Raw genomic sequence first — 16,240 nt, forward strand, 5'->3', positions numbered from 1 at the left:
GGAGCCGCCGGCGCTTCCCCCGCGGCCGCCGCGACGAGGAGCCGCCGGCGCTTCCCCCGCGGCCGCCGCGACGAGGAGCCGCCGGCGCTTCCCCCGCGGCCGCCGCGACGAGGAGCCGCCGGCGCTGCCCCCGCGGCCGCCGCGAGGAGGAGCCGCCGGCGCTTCCCCCGCGGCCGCCGCGAGGAGGAGCCGCCGGCGCTTCCCCCGCGGCCGCCGCGAGGAGGAGCCGCCGGCGCTTCCCCCGCGGCCGCCGCGACCCTGAGGCGCCGCCGGCGCTTGCCCCCCGCGGCCGCCGCGACCCTGAGGCGCCGCCGGCGCTTGCCCCCCGCGGCCGCCGCGACCCTGAGGCGCCGCCGGCGCTTGCCCCCCGCGGCCGCCGCGACCCTGAGGCGCCGCCGGCGCTTGCCCCCCGCGGCCGCCGCGACCCTGAGGCGCCGCCGGCGCTTGCCCCCCGCGGCCGCCGCGACCCTGAGGCGCCGCCGGCGCTTGCCCCCCGCGGCCGCCGCGACCCTGAGGCGCCGCCGGCGCTTGCCCCCCGCGGCCGCCGCGACCCTGAGGCGCCGCCGGCGCTTGCCCCCCGCGGCCGCCGCGAGGAGGAGCCGCCGGCGCTTGCCCCCCGCGGCCGCCGCGACCCTGAGGCGCCGCCGGCGCTTGCCCCCCGCGGCCGCCGCGACCCTGAGGCGCCGCCGGCGCTTGCCCCCCGCGGCCGCCGCGACCCTGAGGCGCCGCCGGCGCTTCCCCATCCCCGCTACGGCCCTGAGGAGCCGCCAGACCAGACCTGGTCCGCCATCCCGGGGGTATTCCCGGACCTACCGCCCTGCCCGGACTGGGAGGAGCCCATGGTACTGGACACCCCAACGGACCAGGTAGGAACCGGGGGGAGACTGGAAGTAGCCCGGGGGCAGCTGACCTTAGACAGGCTGCAGAAGGCCCTGCGCCTATGTCAGTGTGTTTCGGTCAGGACCCCTTCCCCACTGACCGCCACTAGCGGCGTCAGCCGATATTAGAGCCCCGGGCTGGAACGCAGAGGAGTGGGTGGGTCTGCGTTCCCCCTGCCACCCGTAGCCAGAGCTGATAACTGTGTTTGGTGCCCCGCCCGAACCAAGGGCTGGGCCCCCTTTGACTTTGGCCCTTTGGAGCAGGGCAGAGCAAGGGCAGAGCTGATAACTGTGTTGTTGGTGCCCGCCCGAACTAAGGGCTGGGCCCCTAGTATTTAACTGTGTAGCCGTTCGGTCCCGCACACAGGGTCCGAACCGCCGGAGCGGACTGCGATCCCGAGGGCAGAGGCCCTCGGACGACGAGACGAGGCTGGTGTGGCTCCCCTCCTCCCCAGGGAGGGTTGAGCCCCGGCACCCCCTCGTCCACACCCAGCCTCAAGATGTCAGGTAAGTTCATGTCTGTGCTTGTGTGAGTATGCACCGTGTGTGTGTACACGCCTGGGGGTGTGTCTATGTATATGTACGGCTGAGTGTGTGTGCATGGGTGTGTACGGGGGTCTCTGTCTATGTTCATGTATGGCCAGTGCCGGGTTTACAATGGCACTAGTAGTGCCACAGAGCCGGGCCCATGACCAGAAGGGGCCCCGTCCTGCTCCACTGGCACTGCGCCCCGAGACTCCCCAGCCCACTGGGTCTCTGGAGGACCTGGGGGGAGGGGGCGGGGAAGAGCTCTGTGTGAGTGGGGGTTCTGTGTGGGGTGCTGGGCAGTGGTGGTGGGGCTGTGGGCAGGGGGGTGCTGTGCAGGGGTGCTGGTGTGCTAGGGGCTGTGCATTTGTGTCAGGGTCTGGCGCTGGGCACAGTGCGTCCGGGGGGGCTCTGGCCATAGGGAATCGGGGGTGGGTGGGGGGTGTTCAGGTGTTGGGTGGGGAGGACATGTGGCGTGGCATGGCATGGGGCACGCTGGCAGCACAGTGCTGGGTGGACCATTGTGCGTCTGGCACCTGCCAGTTTGTAAATAGTGCCCTCGCACGGGGCTGGGCAGAGTGGGGCCGCCCCTGCCATGCCATTGCCCCTGGCCGGTCTCTCGCTCCAGGGACCAACCCCTTCCTCCCCTGTGCCATGCTCCATTGCCCCTATAGGGACCCAAAAATATGTTTGGTGAGTTAATCCAGCCCTGTGTATGGATACATGTGCGCATGGATGTATGTGTGCATATATGTGTCTGTACATGTATGGCTACACACGTGCTTGGGTGCATCCATGTGTCTGTGTGCATGTTCGTGTGTGCAGGTCTGTGTGCATGTACACGTGGGGGTCTGTGTGTCTTCGTGCCCGTGTGTGTGTGTGTGACTGGTCACAAGGCGTTCCCAGAAGTGGGGGCTCTCTGGCCATTTAAGCCTTGATGCTGCATCTCGACCCCCTCTGGAGCCCAGCACCCTCCCCTGAGCGCTCCCCCTTCGTTCCAGTCCAGCAGCTTGGTTGGTTTCCCGTCAGTGGTGTGATCAGAGACTGGGACCCAGCCAGCCTGGGCATCACGCAGCAGCAAACACAAGCCAGGCTGCCAATGCCGGCACTCTGCTCGCCCAACAAGTTAACCCCCTAGCCGCCCGCACAAGTGGATCTGGCCTGCCTGACCATGGGCAGACCTGGGGGTGAACCGTGGGCTTCGGCTGAGCGATCATTCCAGACATCAGGGCACATTCCCAGGGGCTCTCAGGCCTGCCCAGTGGGAGAAGCAGTGAGAACCAGGCCTGATGGATGCGTGATCCAAGTGCTGCTGGGGAACGGGACCGGGCAGGCGGGTGGGGAGGGTCAGATTGGTTTGAGGCAGTGGTTTGATTTCTCAAGGAAGCTCAGGGACAGGTGGGTGAGTATCCCTCCTCCGCTAGCACAGGGTACTGCCCCTGGCTGTGGGATTGGACCGGAGCCAAGAGATCAGATCGGATTGCAACTGCTCGCCAGCATTCCTGCGGGCTGCGCCCCTTGGCACCCTGCCACCTCCTTGGCGGCTGTGAGAAAATGAACTAAACTTTCCTCAGGGCGTTCCCTTGTCTGAGCTGGAGTGTGTCTGGGAAGCAGGGCTGGGGGAAGAGGTTGGCCATGGGTCAGGATTCAGGAGCAGCTGCAGTGCGAGGGGAGGGGAGGGGGCCGGACGAGGACAGCGATCGGGCTCTGTAGTGATAGAGGAGAGGATGAGAGAGCCAGGGAACGTCTGGGGATCGGGATTAAAGGGGCACCAATGGTCAGGACCCAAATAGCAGGAGGGGGCTGGGGAGTAGTGGGGGACATCACCAGAGCTGTGGGGTGAGGCAGGAGGGGCTAGCAGGGGCTGAAGGTCAGGAGTGAGGGGCACCAGCAGAGCTGGGGGTGGGGAGCCCAGGGCTGGGCTAGCAGGGGCTGCAGGTCGGGAGTGAGGGGCACCAGCAGAGCTGGGGGTGGGGAGCCCAGGGCTGGGCTAGCGGGGGCTGCAGGTCGGGAGTGAGGGGCACCAGCAGAGCTGGGGGTGGGGAGCCCAGGGCTGGGCTGGCGTGGGCTGCGGGTCGGGAGTGAGGGGCACCGGCAGGGCTGGGAAGCCAAGGCCACCGTCCGGCTCAGGCCAGGCCTGCGTCCAGCCGTTCTGGCTTGTCCTCGACCTTCCAAGGGGGCCCGGTGGGGGCGCGGCAGGAGCAGCGGGTACGGGGAGAGGCCTGGAGGGGCAGGGATGGGCTGTGGGCAGGACTCTGGCCCAACCCCGGAGCTGCAAGCAGGGCACAGTACGATCTGCCCCCGCCCCCCACCACAGGCCTCCCTCCCTCTTCCTGCCTTTCGTTACTTTCAGTTCCAGTTTGGAGACTCTGATGTCAGCCTGCCAGAGCCTCTCCCCGCACCAAGTGCCACCTGGCTCCCCGACAAACCCTGCGAAGCCGGAAACACAACTGCAAACCCCAGCCGGGCAGAGGGCAGGGGGGCGGAGAAGCCCTGGCCCCGACCCGCCAGCTCCCACCCCCTCTGGGGCAGGATGGATTAAACAGCCGCGTCCCCCTGGCAGCGACGTACGAGGCTCGGAACAAGGTAATGGGGATGCTGGACGACCGACACCCCCCGGAACGGTGAGGGGGCCGAGGGCCCGTCTAGGGATAGCGACAGGCCGAGACCCTGGGACAGCCGGGGGCGAGCGTGAGGGTGAGGAAGGGGATCCGATCTCCAGGCGTGGACGGCAGGACCATGTGTCCGACGAGCGGGCTCGAGGCCTGCCCGGGAATGAGGGTCACGCCCTCTGAATGCCTGCTCAGGCCGCTGCTCTGCGAGCCGCGAAAGCTGCGTTGAAAAGCTGCAGCCTGTTGAGGAAGCTTGTAGCTTCCCCCCGGCTCCGTGCCAAGCAGGCGGCTTTGCGGAGAGACGGACAGCGAGGGAGCGGGGCCCCGAGCCCTGGTGGTGCTGTTTTATTTACAAATGTTGCCCAGTATAGCAGGGGGCTGGGAGCCAGGACGCCTGGGTTCAATCCCCTGCTCGGGGAGGCTACTGGGTTAGAATGGTGGGGCTGGGAACCAGGACTCCTGGGTTCTAACCCCTACTCTGGGACAGGGGCTAGCAGGCTAGGAAAGGGTGAGGTGAGGCTGGGAGCCAGGACTCCTGGGTCCTATCCCCAGCTCTGGGGTGGGGTGGGGATGGGGGTGAGGCTGAACCACCCAGGAGCCGTGCTGAGCACGTCCCAGCTGGAGGCGTCTCTCTGGAGCACTCAGCCCCTTGGGTGTTTCTTGCGATCACGTGGGTACAGCTGGGAAATGTCCCTGCTGGGCTTCACCCGCTGCTCTGAATCCCAAGAGCTTCCCCGGCAGGAGGGGGCGGGGGCCATGTGTGTCTAGCCCTTTAAGGGAAGTCGTTCTCCAGCCCCGACCCTGGAAACTAGGGATTCTGGGACTTGGAGTCCAGGGGGACCATGGATGTTGTAGGCTGGCCAGCGGTGCATGGTGGGAAAGGGAGCCGGGCTATAAAAGAGCTTCCTTTTCCCCACTCTGGGAAAGCCCATGAGCGCGAGCGTCTGGGGAACAGGGTCTGCTGGGAGGAACCGTCCCATCCCGTCCCAGCTCGCGAGGCCGCCCAGCTCCTGCTGTTCTTTGCCGACGCAGGTGTGGTGCGATTCAGATCTGCGACGTAGGCTCACTCCTCTGGGATGGGGCTAGATGTGGTCCCCCCCGCCTGCCCCCAAGCTCTATGTGCCAGCGCTGGTTTCCCCGCGGCGCCTGCAGCTTTCAAGAGGAATTGCAGGGGGAAGCTGGGGACAGAACTGCTGTGGCCTGGGGACAAGCCGGGACCCAAACCTGTGCGGCGTCTGTAGGGGGAAACCAGGCCTCTGGAGCCCAGGGGGCGAGTTATTTAGGAATGCTGCAGAGGAGGAAGTGAACAGGAAATTGGCGTAGGGTGCTGCCACCCTCCAGTTGTTTCTTGTGGCTAAAAAAAAGAGGAAGGCCAGGCAGGGGTAGAAAGCAGTGGGGGAAAAAAAGGCTTCGGATCCCTTAAAGTCTGGCCGAAGTTGAGTTCATCTCTGCTCTAGGCTCCTCTGTGTATTTGCCCCCTTCTCTGTCCCTCTCTGTGGGCCTGGGTGTCCCTTCCTGAAAGAGATGGCCCTCCCGCTGGCAGGCACCCTGCAGGAACAGCTGGGGGCCGGTGAATATACGGCACTTTTCCATGGCCCCGTTACGGTATCTCTGCCTCCTGGTCTTTAATACAACCTCGCATGCCCTCCCTGAGAAGCAGGTCAGTGCCCCATCCTTCCTGCTCCCTCTCGAGCCAGGGGGAGCTTTGGGTTGGTCAAGGCAAAGCAGATGGAAGTTAGGTTGAAATTCTCTGGGCAACTGGCTCTGAACCCGGCGGTGTGGAGCAAGGGGAATGCGGCTGGGCAGGGCAGCAGGGGAAAGGCAAATGGGATGGTTGTGGAGGGCCAAAGAGGGAGCCAAGTGGGAGTGATGGTCGCGTCGCCATCCAAGCCCAGGTCAGATCAGCTGGAGCAGGATCTAGCAGGGGTGGGAAGAAGCCGGCAGGGCCACGTAAGTCGTGGGTCACCCTAGGCCTGGCCTGGGAGCGGGCGGTGAGAGGCTCTGGTGCTGCAGTCCTTTCCTGGCAGCTGGGCGGCGTGGGAGGGAAACCCTGCTTTTCCTGGCACGCAGACGCTGGCGGCTGCCACGGGAATCCCGCTAGCCCCCCAAGATGCCATACCCAAGGTGGTGAAGGGGAACAGCTGACCGGGGAGGAGCCTGGCAGTGTGAATTTCCTTGTCGCTCTTCTGCCCGCGAGTCACGAACTCTCCCACAGGAGGGCGGGAGCGCACGCTGCAGGGACGGGGGGTGTGGTATCCTCAAGGACCAGGGTGGAGGGAAATGGAGACCAGCTTCCCTGGCAGTGCCACACCATATCCCCTGCTCTCATGCTCTCCCCACACAGACATGGGCAGCCATGGCTCCTAGCAAAATGCAGGTGGGTTGTAAAATTCAGGGAGGAGGATCTTTGGGGGGCTTCTGTTATATCCTCTCAGGTATCCCAGCTCCACCCTGTGCTCTGGGCTTCAGCTCCCCCTGGTACCGTGCCAGTCTTCTGGCTCACTGCCTCCCCTGATCCCTTCTCTCCAGCCCCTGTGCAGCGATGGAATAGCCTGTCCCGTGGGCCTGCTCCTTTCTCACCCCTGGCCAGGGAGTTCATCGCCCTTATCTAGATGGTCTGACGTGTGCTGAGGATGTTCCAATTATTCATCTAATGAGGGTCATGTCAGATGTTTGTTAGAAATTCTGCCAGGTGTGATGAAATCATGTGGCAGTGAGTTCCGCAGGTTTGCCGGGGTGTTTTCAAAACCACAGCCAGTGCACTGTCTGGTGCTGAGAGCACCGATCTCTCCCGAAGTCACCGGTGATTCTACTATTACAAACTGCCCATATCCTCTTGTGGGCTAAAGGCAAGTGCTGGACTCTCTGCCAAGCATCAGGCCCGAGTGGGGTCACGTGGGGAAGCCCCAGTCTCTCTCTTTCTGAATCAGCAGGGCTTTCACTGCCATATGAACTGCCGTCTGTGGCTCTTTCGCTGCAATCTGTGGCTTCCCGTCTGCTTCATGCCGTGCAAGGGTGGGGATCTGCCAGGCTTTGAGAGAAGGGTTGGCTTGGCAACTTTCTCACGGCTCTTATCACCCTGAAATCTGAGCCTCATGGGGCCCCTCTCCCCCCTGTGCTGAGAGGGAAACTGAGGCTCGGAGAAGGGGAGTGATGGGATGCTGGTAGTTAAGCCAGGACTAGATCCCAGGTCTCCTGGGCTTTACCCACTGGGAATTCCTTCCTCTGCAGGCGGCTCCTCTGAAATCTCTGCATGCCGGGTGCGTACGATTCCGGGATCCAAAGAGGGTGGGGGACCTGTGCACGGAGCTGGCCCCTGGCTCACCCCACTGCCCCCGATCCCGAGCAGCGAGCGGCCTCGCCGTGCCAGGAACTGTGGGCGAGCGGGGGCCTCAGTCATGTGCTGTTCCAGGGAGTGTTGTGGGAGGGGAACGGCCCAGCCAGCGTGCAGCAGACCCTCTCCCCAGCCCTTCAGCACAAGTGCCTTCCGACCCAAAGCTTGATTGGCGGGGAGGGGTCCGTGGAAGGTGGGGGTGGGTGGGTTTGTGCCTCGTGTTGTCAGGAAATGACAGAGCGTCTCATGAGTAACTGCTGGCAGCTGTCGATGCAGCCTTGGCTTCCCGCTGCCCTATGACTAAGTAGAAAGCCTGTGGAGGATCTAGCCTTCCTAAATGGGCTGTTTCCCTCCACCCTTCCCTGGGGGCGGGGGTCAGCGAATGCCCCCCCACTCCCTGGCCACGGAGATTAAAATGGCCTCTTCAGCAGCTGCCAGTCACCAGAAAGGGAAGTGAAACCGATTGCCCCGCGGAGGAACCCGGGGGGGGGGAGATTCCTGCCCTGGCTGTTCTGCCAATGTGCCCTCAATCCACGAGGCAATCGCTGCCAGCCACGCAGGTCGCCGGTCCATCGAAACGTGTAACGAGCAGCTGAGTCAGCAGTGGTCTGAACGGAACGAGCAGTGGCCCCCGAGCGGCCGCACGTCCCCAACGCTGCGGGCGAATGGCAGGGAGCGGGAGCTGGGAAACCCGCAGGAAGGCACCGCGCTGCAGACGCAAACGGTTTCGGGGAGCTAGTCCCAGCGCGCTGCGGGGAGACAGGTGCGGCTGGCCAAATTTCAGCTGGCGCAGGATTGGAACCGCAGATCCCCAGCCTGAGCTAAAGGAGCACTCCCCCTGCCTGCAGCTAGTAGTAGTCTCTTATCTGCGATGTGGTCCTGGACACTAGAGGGCAGGGCTGCTGAGGCTCGCCAGCACGTCGGGGACAGGTGGCTTAAAGCACAGCGTGGCAGCCTCACGGGGTTGGTGCAGTGCCAGGCAGGGTGTGTGATTTCATTCCAAGTTGAATGAGAGACCATGGTGATGGGCACACACGAGTCCAATGTCCCCTCCCACTGGTGACTGCATGGTTGATTGTGGCCTGTGATGCATCCCCTTCTTCCTCCTACCCAGGTGTGGAGGTTAGCACCTGCCCAGCTGTGCTTGAGCTGCAAATGTTCCTGAGCATCCCTGAGACACACAAACCCTGGGGGCTGTTGTTTCCTGGGAGCTCTCCTTAGGGGGTCTGGGAAAGGGGCCACGGTTTGGACTCGGTTGACACTGAATCTGGCTGTTCTGTACAGGACCAGAAATCGCAGTGGAGAATGGTGGTTACCATGTGAGGAGCGGAATAATAACTTCTCAACAGGGACAGTTGTCAGGGGACAGAATTCACACGCTATTAACTGAGGCTGATACAACCTACTTGGAGGGAAAACTACCCCTGCACCATAGCCCCACCTTTCATTGGTGCGGCTGTGGCTTTTAGAGTCAAGCTAAGCGTGGTGGAGAGCTATTGTTTCAGGCTCTCTGCAAGGGGGGGTTCCAAAGAGGATAGACCTAGACTGTTCTCAGTGGTACCAGATGACAGAACAAGGAGCAATGGTCTCAAGTTGCAGAGGGGGAGGTCTAGGTTGGATATCAGGAAACACTATTTCCCTTGGAAGGCGGTGAAGCACTGGAATGGGTTTCCTAGGGAGGTGGTGGAATCTCCTTCCTGAGCGGTTTTTAAGGTCAGGCTTGACAAAGCCCTGGCTGGGATGATTTAGTTGGGAATTGGTCCTGCTTTGAGCAGGGGGTTGGACTAGATACCTCCTGAGGTCCCTTCCAACCCTGCTAGTCTATGATTCTATGTAAGCTTTAAATGGAGGGGGTCTGGCTCTTTCTCAGGGGGCTGGGGAGCAAGATACCCATCTTCTTTCCCCTTTTGGTTCTATTTAGGTTCTTGCGCATCTCCATGGTATCTGGGCACTACGCACTCTGAATCTCACTCGGTGCCATTCCAGACAGGCAGGGCCATCTGAGAATCCCCCCACCCGCCAATGCTGTTAGTTTCCTTAGCATAGGGCTGACATAAGGGCTCTGTGCCATGTCCCACTCTCCTGCTCCCCGCCCCACCCCCAGTGTACAAGGCAGAGCCGGCATGGCTGGCACAGATTGGGTTACAGCTTATTCTCTGCCCCCCAGGGCCCACTGATGGGAGGTAGATGGGGGGGCACGGCTGGAGCGCACTGCACAGTGGCTATGCTCCACTGCCAGGCCCACGGCGCAGCGTCTGTGTTGAACCGAGCTTCGCAAAGCGGGAGGAGTTCGCTGGGGCGAACCCGAGGGTATTTACCAGCAGCTGCTGGCTCCGTTCCTGTGGGCTGAGCCTTTGTGGCACTGGGAGATTGAAGTTATCTGACAATGTTGCATTTGAGCCAGAATCCCTTGGTCAAAAATTAACCTGTTCTGGGAATCCCCAGGCCCAGCTCGCGCTGGGGCAGCGGCATTGCCAGCTTTACGCCGAGGGGAGTGGGTGAGGGCTGAGGCCCAGAGGAGACAGGTGAGATTTAAGGGCTTTGCTTCTTCCCTGAACGCCTTCTCCGCAAAAGGATTCTCCCCACTGCTCCGCCCCCGGCCGAAGGCGTGCAAAGTGGGTGGCACATGCAGGCAGATCAGAAGCCTTTTCCATCTGCTTGGCAGGCGCGTAGGTGACGGTGCGAGCAGAAAGGGAGAAAAAGGCCCTGGGTTTTTGCCAGCATCCCCCCGTCTGCCGTACAAAGCTACTTCCCCAAAGCAGGCAAGCCTGGTGGGTTTTGTTTGTTTCCTCTGAGATGCTGCTTAATGTTGTAATCCTGGTCTGGTTTCCTGGCCTTGACCGTGGCCTCCTCGAGGCCTTTGCAGACTCCACCTCTTCTCGTGCTTTGCCTCTGTTGTTGTTTAGTAACAGCTGCTAGTTGGGGCCCTCGGTCGCTGTCTCTGGGAGCCCCTGGCTGCTCGCTCTCGCACGCAGCCCGAGCCCAGGTCGGCTCCTCGGCTTGGATCCCAGAGGGAGCGAAATCCTGCCAGCGTTTCCACTCGCTGCCTCCCGTCCGAGCAGCGACGTGCAAAAGATCTGTTTTGGGGAGAAAAAATAACCGGGCCAGGTCAGGAGCTGGTGCAAACCAGAGCAGCTCTCTGGAAACCGAGGAGTGGTGAGGCTGATACACCCCAACTGAGGATCCGGCCTGAAATGTCCGTCTGTTGTTTGCAAACGGAGTGTCCTGCTGCAGGGCCCCCGATGGGATTTGCCTGCCGGGAACCAACAGCAGAACTTGCCCCATTACTGGAGCCTGGGAGGAATAAGGGGACACATGGAATGCAAGACTGGTCCGGATCCTTGATCTGTCTGTCTCCCCCCCTGACCAGGACCTGAGGCTTCAGGAGGTGAAGAAACCTCTGCAGGAAGCAGATATAGAATAACCTGTCTCTAGAGGAAGGTTCTTCCTGACCTCCAAAAGTTCGAGGGTGGGGTTTGTCCTGGAGCATGAGGATTCATAGCCCGGCCACAACTCATCCCATTACAGTTTGTGTTCTATAAGCGGTTCTGCGTTCTTGGGTTCCAAGAAATCTTGTGGCAGTGAATCCCACCCCCTCGTTAAGTGTTGCGGGGATGGTGGGCGGCAGGGGGTGCTCCCTGGGGGCCAGATGCTCCCACGCTGGGGGCCAGATGCTCCCACGCTGGGGGAGATAAGGGGGGACTGGTGCAAGGGAGGTGGGTGGGCGTGGGTAACAGGCTTTAGAAATGATTGCCTGTCCCTTGAGCCAATAGGGTGGTCCCAGCGACAGCTAAGCAGAGCTAGATGGGACAGAGGTGCTGCCAGCCCCACATGCCCCGACTCCCTCTGACCTATCTAAGGTACTTCTCTGCCCCCCCACATTACTGTAGTATATGAGCCTTTGAGGTATTTATCCCCACACCCTCCCCCTGTGAGGCAGTGCTATTCTCCCTGTTGTAGAGATGGGGAAACTGAGGCACGTGACTCCCCCCAAGGTCACGCAGTGGCAGAGCAGGGAGTTGAATCAGGGTCTAACGGGGTCATCCATTCCTCCTTTCTCTATAATTTGTCGCTGGCCCCAGCACATAATAGCGATGCTGAGCTCTTCTCTTCAAAGCACTTTGCAAAAGAGGTCAGTAGCATTATCCCCAATTCACAGAGGGGGGTGAAACTGAGGCATGGAGAGGGCAAGTGACTTGCCCAAGGCCACTCAGGAGGTCGGTGGCAGAGCCAGAAATAGAGCCCGTGTTTCCTGAGGCCTAGTTCAGGGACATGGGTCGTTTGCCAGGAAGGCTTGAGGGGTTAACCGTGGATAGCTGGAGGCCTGGCTCACGCCGCCCTCTCCTGTCTATTTTTAGCCCCATAGGCGGCCGGCTCCAAAATGTCTCTGTGGAGCTTCGTCTCGCACATGCCCCCGGAACAGTTCAGCGGCCTCTTCGGGGAGTTCCCATGCGACCTGCGCAGCCTGCTGGCCGACTGGCTGGAAAACCAGCCGTGGTGAGTGCAGAACACCCGTCCCCCGCCGCTCAGGACCCGCCTCGCTCCCTACGACAAACGCCCCGCTGCCCAGCCTCGCCTGGGCCTCCCAGCTTGGCTGCGGACGCTGAAGGTAGGAGGAATCCAAGTGCTTCATTCCTCCTGGAGGAGCGGAGCAGCGTCTCCCGCTCAGAAAATCCCGAGTTAGGCCCCCGAAGTCGTGACACTTCCCAGTCGAGGTTGGGTTCTTTCGGTTGGCCCGGCCAGGGGAGGCCGGGATGTTGGCATTCGTTCATTTCTCCTTCCTTTTCTCTTTCCTCCGCCGCCAGGGATTTCATCACCGGCACTGACTCCTTCTGCACCAGTGCGGCCGGTGCGCTGCTCTCCGCCATGGTGGAAAAGCTCCGCAGCCTTGCCAGCAGCAACGAGCAGCAGTGTCAGGTCCTCCAGCACATTAGTAACCTGGAGGTATGGCCTGAGGGCGGGTATGAATGGGGGGGGGGGAGTCAGGGTATTGCTATGGAAACAGCATGGGGGGGTTACCTAGCCATGGCTGGGAGGGTGTTACATGGCAAAGGGAGCCAGGAATGCCTCAGTTGCCACTTTGAATCCTGCTTGGAACATCAGCTGCCTGCTCCCAGCAGGACAGGTCCCCCAGCCAAGGACTGACTGAGCCAATGAATGAACTTGTCCTCTGCAGGGCACGTGTCCATGGCTGCATCTGCTCAGGGGATCGATATTTATTTCGGTTTATGACCCCGCAGCCAAGCCCCTGCCCCCATGGCATTGGTCCCAGACACCAGTTAACATTCACGCTCAACAGTGCCCCCCACTGCAACATCAAATATTACAGCCAATATTCTCCCCTTCCCCCAATGATGTTTTTGGGGCCAAGCAAATATGTTTTTCAGAAAATCTGCATTTTTGGTGACGCTCTTGGGTTTGTTTTTTTCACTGCCAATTTTTTTATTAATTTTTTTTGAGATTTTTGGTTTAGTTTTTATTTAAAATACTGGGGGGAGAGGGGTTTGCTCTCAAAAACCAAAGTGTGTTTTGTTTTGGTTTTTTTTTTTTTTTTTACCTGAAAACCTGGAAAGTTTTTGGTTTTTCATCAATCAAATGACATCTTCTTTTTTTTTTTTCCTCCTAGGAAATTAAAAAAAAAAATCTTTGAAATTTCCCCCCCATTAAAATCATGAAGTTCTATTTAAATATAAAGAGGGAATTAAATTTGTTCCAGAGAAAAGGATAGTTTGATCCAAGATTTATGCCCTGACTGGGCCATGAGCAGTACATGGAGACAAGTCCAGATCCTATAAGGAAAGCCCTTTCTGAAGATATATTTTAAAATATTAGCCCTATCTTATGTTACGTGCCTGGAGTACTTCAATGCTAATACCAGAGTCTTCAGAAGCTTAAAATCCCAGCTGCTGTGTGGCCCATCTTGGAACGTTTACAACACTCTTCTGGTCTGATTTTTTAGCTTGTTTGGAATATTCAGAGAGGGTCAAAAAACCAACTGGAGCATGTCAGGAAATTGTAGCTGAAATGCTTTTGGGTCAGAAAACGTCAATTACTTAGAGCGGAAATTGTTCACAAGAAAGGGAATCATTTCAACAAAGCTCCTGATTTGAAAAATTGCCAAAAAAGAAACTTTTTTTTATTATTTTCCCCCGTGATTCGTAACAAGTTTTTCGCTTTTGCCATTTTAGTTATTTTATACGAACAAAATAAATGTCTCCATTTCAAAAGTCAAAATCAAAACAAAGCATTTTCAAGCTGTTGAAATGAAATTTTCCAACTGAGCCATTCCAGGGTTGGGTTGGTTTTTTCTGGATTATTGGTTGGCAAAAATGTTCAAGATTTTGAATTTTCAGAGGAAAAACTCTGACACCTCAAACTCCTGTGAAATGGAAAAACCATTTCTCATCCAACCCTGTAACCAACCCCACTTGGGCCAACAGCCGAATTTGAACCTATAGAGGTCAAACCCTGAGCCTCTGCTGTTTGAAACACGGGTATCTATAGTGGCATTATCAGCCTCTCTGTGGATGAGCTACTGGGGGAGACAAAGGCCTGTGGGCGCCTAGCTGTGGTTATACCCGCAGCCATGGAATTTTCCACTTGTGCCCACGAGCAGGTGCTGTTTTGCACCAGTTTGCACAAGTGAGTGAGGACGCAGGGTGCCAGACAGGGGGAGTGTGGAAATTCTCCCACTATTAATTCTAACCATGTCCCCACCCCGCCATTCCAGAACACGTATCGGAGAGACCCGCTGAGGCTGGTGGCAATCGTGAAAGGAATTTTGGAGGGCGAGAGAGCTGCCTTGCTCAAACGGGTCAGTGACTCACACCTGCGCGTGTGCACACCCAGGCTAAGCGACTGACCTTGTCCTCCATCCCAGCCTGTAGCTTTTCCCAGCCCCTCTGCAGCTGGGTGGCTGATGGTGTCTGTTGGTCTGTGCATGGGCTGGGGAGGATTTGGGCCCTAGACGGAGGGTGCATGATGTGCCGGTCAGCCTCGTTAGTCCGTTATCAGTTGGCGGGTGTAGGGATCTATGCAAGGTGATTTCCCAGGGGACTGCAGGGGCATGGCTAGGTAGATGCTGCTTGGATTACATAGGGCCTTGTGGTCTCCTTGTTGGTCCCACATGGGTCTCGCAGCCACAGGACAGCCAGCAGTGGCTCGGCCCACGTGGTTTGCGGGATGATTGCTCACCTCGGGGTAAATGAGCCCCCCCAGCTGCCCCATGTCCTCCCGCCAGGTGTTGCCGTCCCAGGGAAAGGCCTGACGCCAAAGCATCAGAACTTAAAAAGCTGCAGGATCCCGGTGAGGGACCCAGTTCCCTGTGGGGATGGGGAGGTCGTCCCACCACAGGGGCTAGTGGGGGGCGGGGGGCGGAGATTTCGGCTCACATTTCACCCCCACCCCCTTTGCCATTCCCCTAGGATCGCCACCTGCCGCTTAGCTTCCACCGCAGGCAGGAGGAGCTGAAGTTCGGGTTGGACCTGCAGAGGCTCCAGCATCGAGTCAGGGAGATCCAGGCGCTCCCAGAACAATGGAAGCAGATGGGAGACGGGACCAGAGGTGAGAGGGGGTGAGGGGAGACTGTGGGCGGGGCTTGAGAAGTGAAGGGGCGGAGTTGGGAGGGGCTGGAAGGGGATTGGGGGAAAGGGTGGGAGGGGCTGAAGGTGTGAAGGGGAGGAGTTGGGAGGGGCTGGAAGGGGATTGGAGGGGGAGAGGGTGGGAGAGGCTGGAGGAGTGAAGGGGTGGAGTTGGGAGGGGCTGGAAGGGGATTGGAGGGTGGGAGGGGCTGGAGGAGTGAAGGGGTGGAGTTGGGAGGGGCTGGAAGGGGATTGGAGGGGGAGAGGATGGGAGGGGCTGGAGGAGTGAAGGGGTGGAGTTGGGAGGGGCTGGAAGGGGATTGGAGGGGGAGAGGGTGGGAGGGGCTGGAGGAGTGAAGGGGTGGAGTTGGGAGGGGCTGGAAGGGGATTGCAGGGGGAGGGGGGGAGGGACTGGAGGAGTGAAGGGGAGGAGTTGGGAGGGGCTGGAAGGGGATTGGAGGGGAAGAGGGTGGGAGGGGCTGGAGGAGTAAAGGGGCGGAGTTGGGAGGGGCTGGAAGGGGATTGGAGGGGGAGAGGGTGGGAGGGGCTGGAGGAGTGTAGGGGCGGAGTTGGGAGGGGCTGGAAGGGGATTGGAGGGGGAGGGGGGAGGGACTGGAGGAGTGAAGGGGAGGAGTTGGGAGGGGCTGGAAGGGGATTGGAGGGGGAGAGGGTGGGAGGGGCTGGAGGAGTGAGGAGGGGCCGGAGTTGGGCGGGACTGGAAGGGGATTGGGGGGGAGGGACTGGAGGAGTCAAGAGGGGGCGGAGTTGGGAGGGACTGGAAGGGGATTGGGGGGGAGGGACTGGAGGAGTCAAGAGGGGGCGGAGTTGGGAGGGGCTGGAAGGGGATTGGGGGGGAGGGACTGGAGGAGTCAAGAGGGGGCGGAGTTGGGAGGGGCTGAAAGGGGATTGGAGGGGGAGAGGGTGGGCGGGGCTGGAGGAGTGATGGGGTGGAGTTGGGAGGGGCTGGAAGGGGATTGGAGGGGGAGAGGGTGGGAGGGGCTGGAGGAGTGAAGGGGAGGAGTTGGGAGGGGCTGGAAGGGGATTGGAGGGGGAGAGGGTGGGCGGGGCTGGAGGAGTGAAGGGGTGGAGTTGGGAGGGGCTGGAAGGGGATTGGAGGGGGACGGGGGAGGGGCTGGAGGAGTGAAGAGGGGGCGGAGTTGGGAGGGACTGGAAGGGGATTGGACGACAGGGTGGGCAGGGCTAGAGGTGTGCAGAGGGGGTGGAGTTGGGGGCGGGGCACTGGGAGGTGTCTCCCCAGCTCTGACCTTGACCCCAATTCTCCGACACACTCCCCAGGCTAATTATGCAGTC

General features: G+C 60.2%; 1 protein-coding gene across 6 annotated transcripts in view; it reads left to right on the top strand.

The window, feature by feature from the left end:
• Positions 1-1,207: 1,207 nt before the first annotated feature.
• The window catches only part of STAT6 (signal transducer and activator of transcription 6), a 29,166-nt gene continuing 14,133 nt past the window's right edge, over positions 1,208-16,240 (top strand). For 2 of the 6 annotated variants that reach the window (XM_050925641.1, XM_050925640.1), the window contains exons 1-5: positions 3,640-3,989; positions 11,708-11,846; positions 12,155-12,293; positions 14,080-14,163; positions 14,774-14,912. In XM_050925641.1, the coding sequence (XP_050781598.1) occupies positions 11,731-11,846; positions 12,155-12,293; positions 14,080-14,163; positions 14,774-14,912 (478 nt within the window). In that variant the 5' untranslated portion in view covers positions 3,640-3,989; positions 11,708-11,730. The other 4 variants (XM_050925638.1, XM_050925637.1, XM_050925639.1 and 1 more) reach the window with 4 other exon arrangements.

Source organism: Gopherus flavomarginatus, chromosome 16 (assembly GCF_025201925.1).
Source record: "Gopherus flavomarginatus isolate rGopFla2 chromosome 16, rGopFla2.mat.asm, whole genome shotgun sequence".
In the NCBI taxonomy this organism is placed as follows: Eukaryota; Metazoa; Chordata; order Testudines; family Testudinidae; genus Gopherus; species Gopherus flavomarginatus.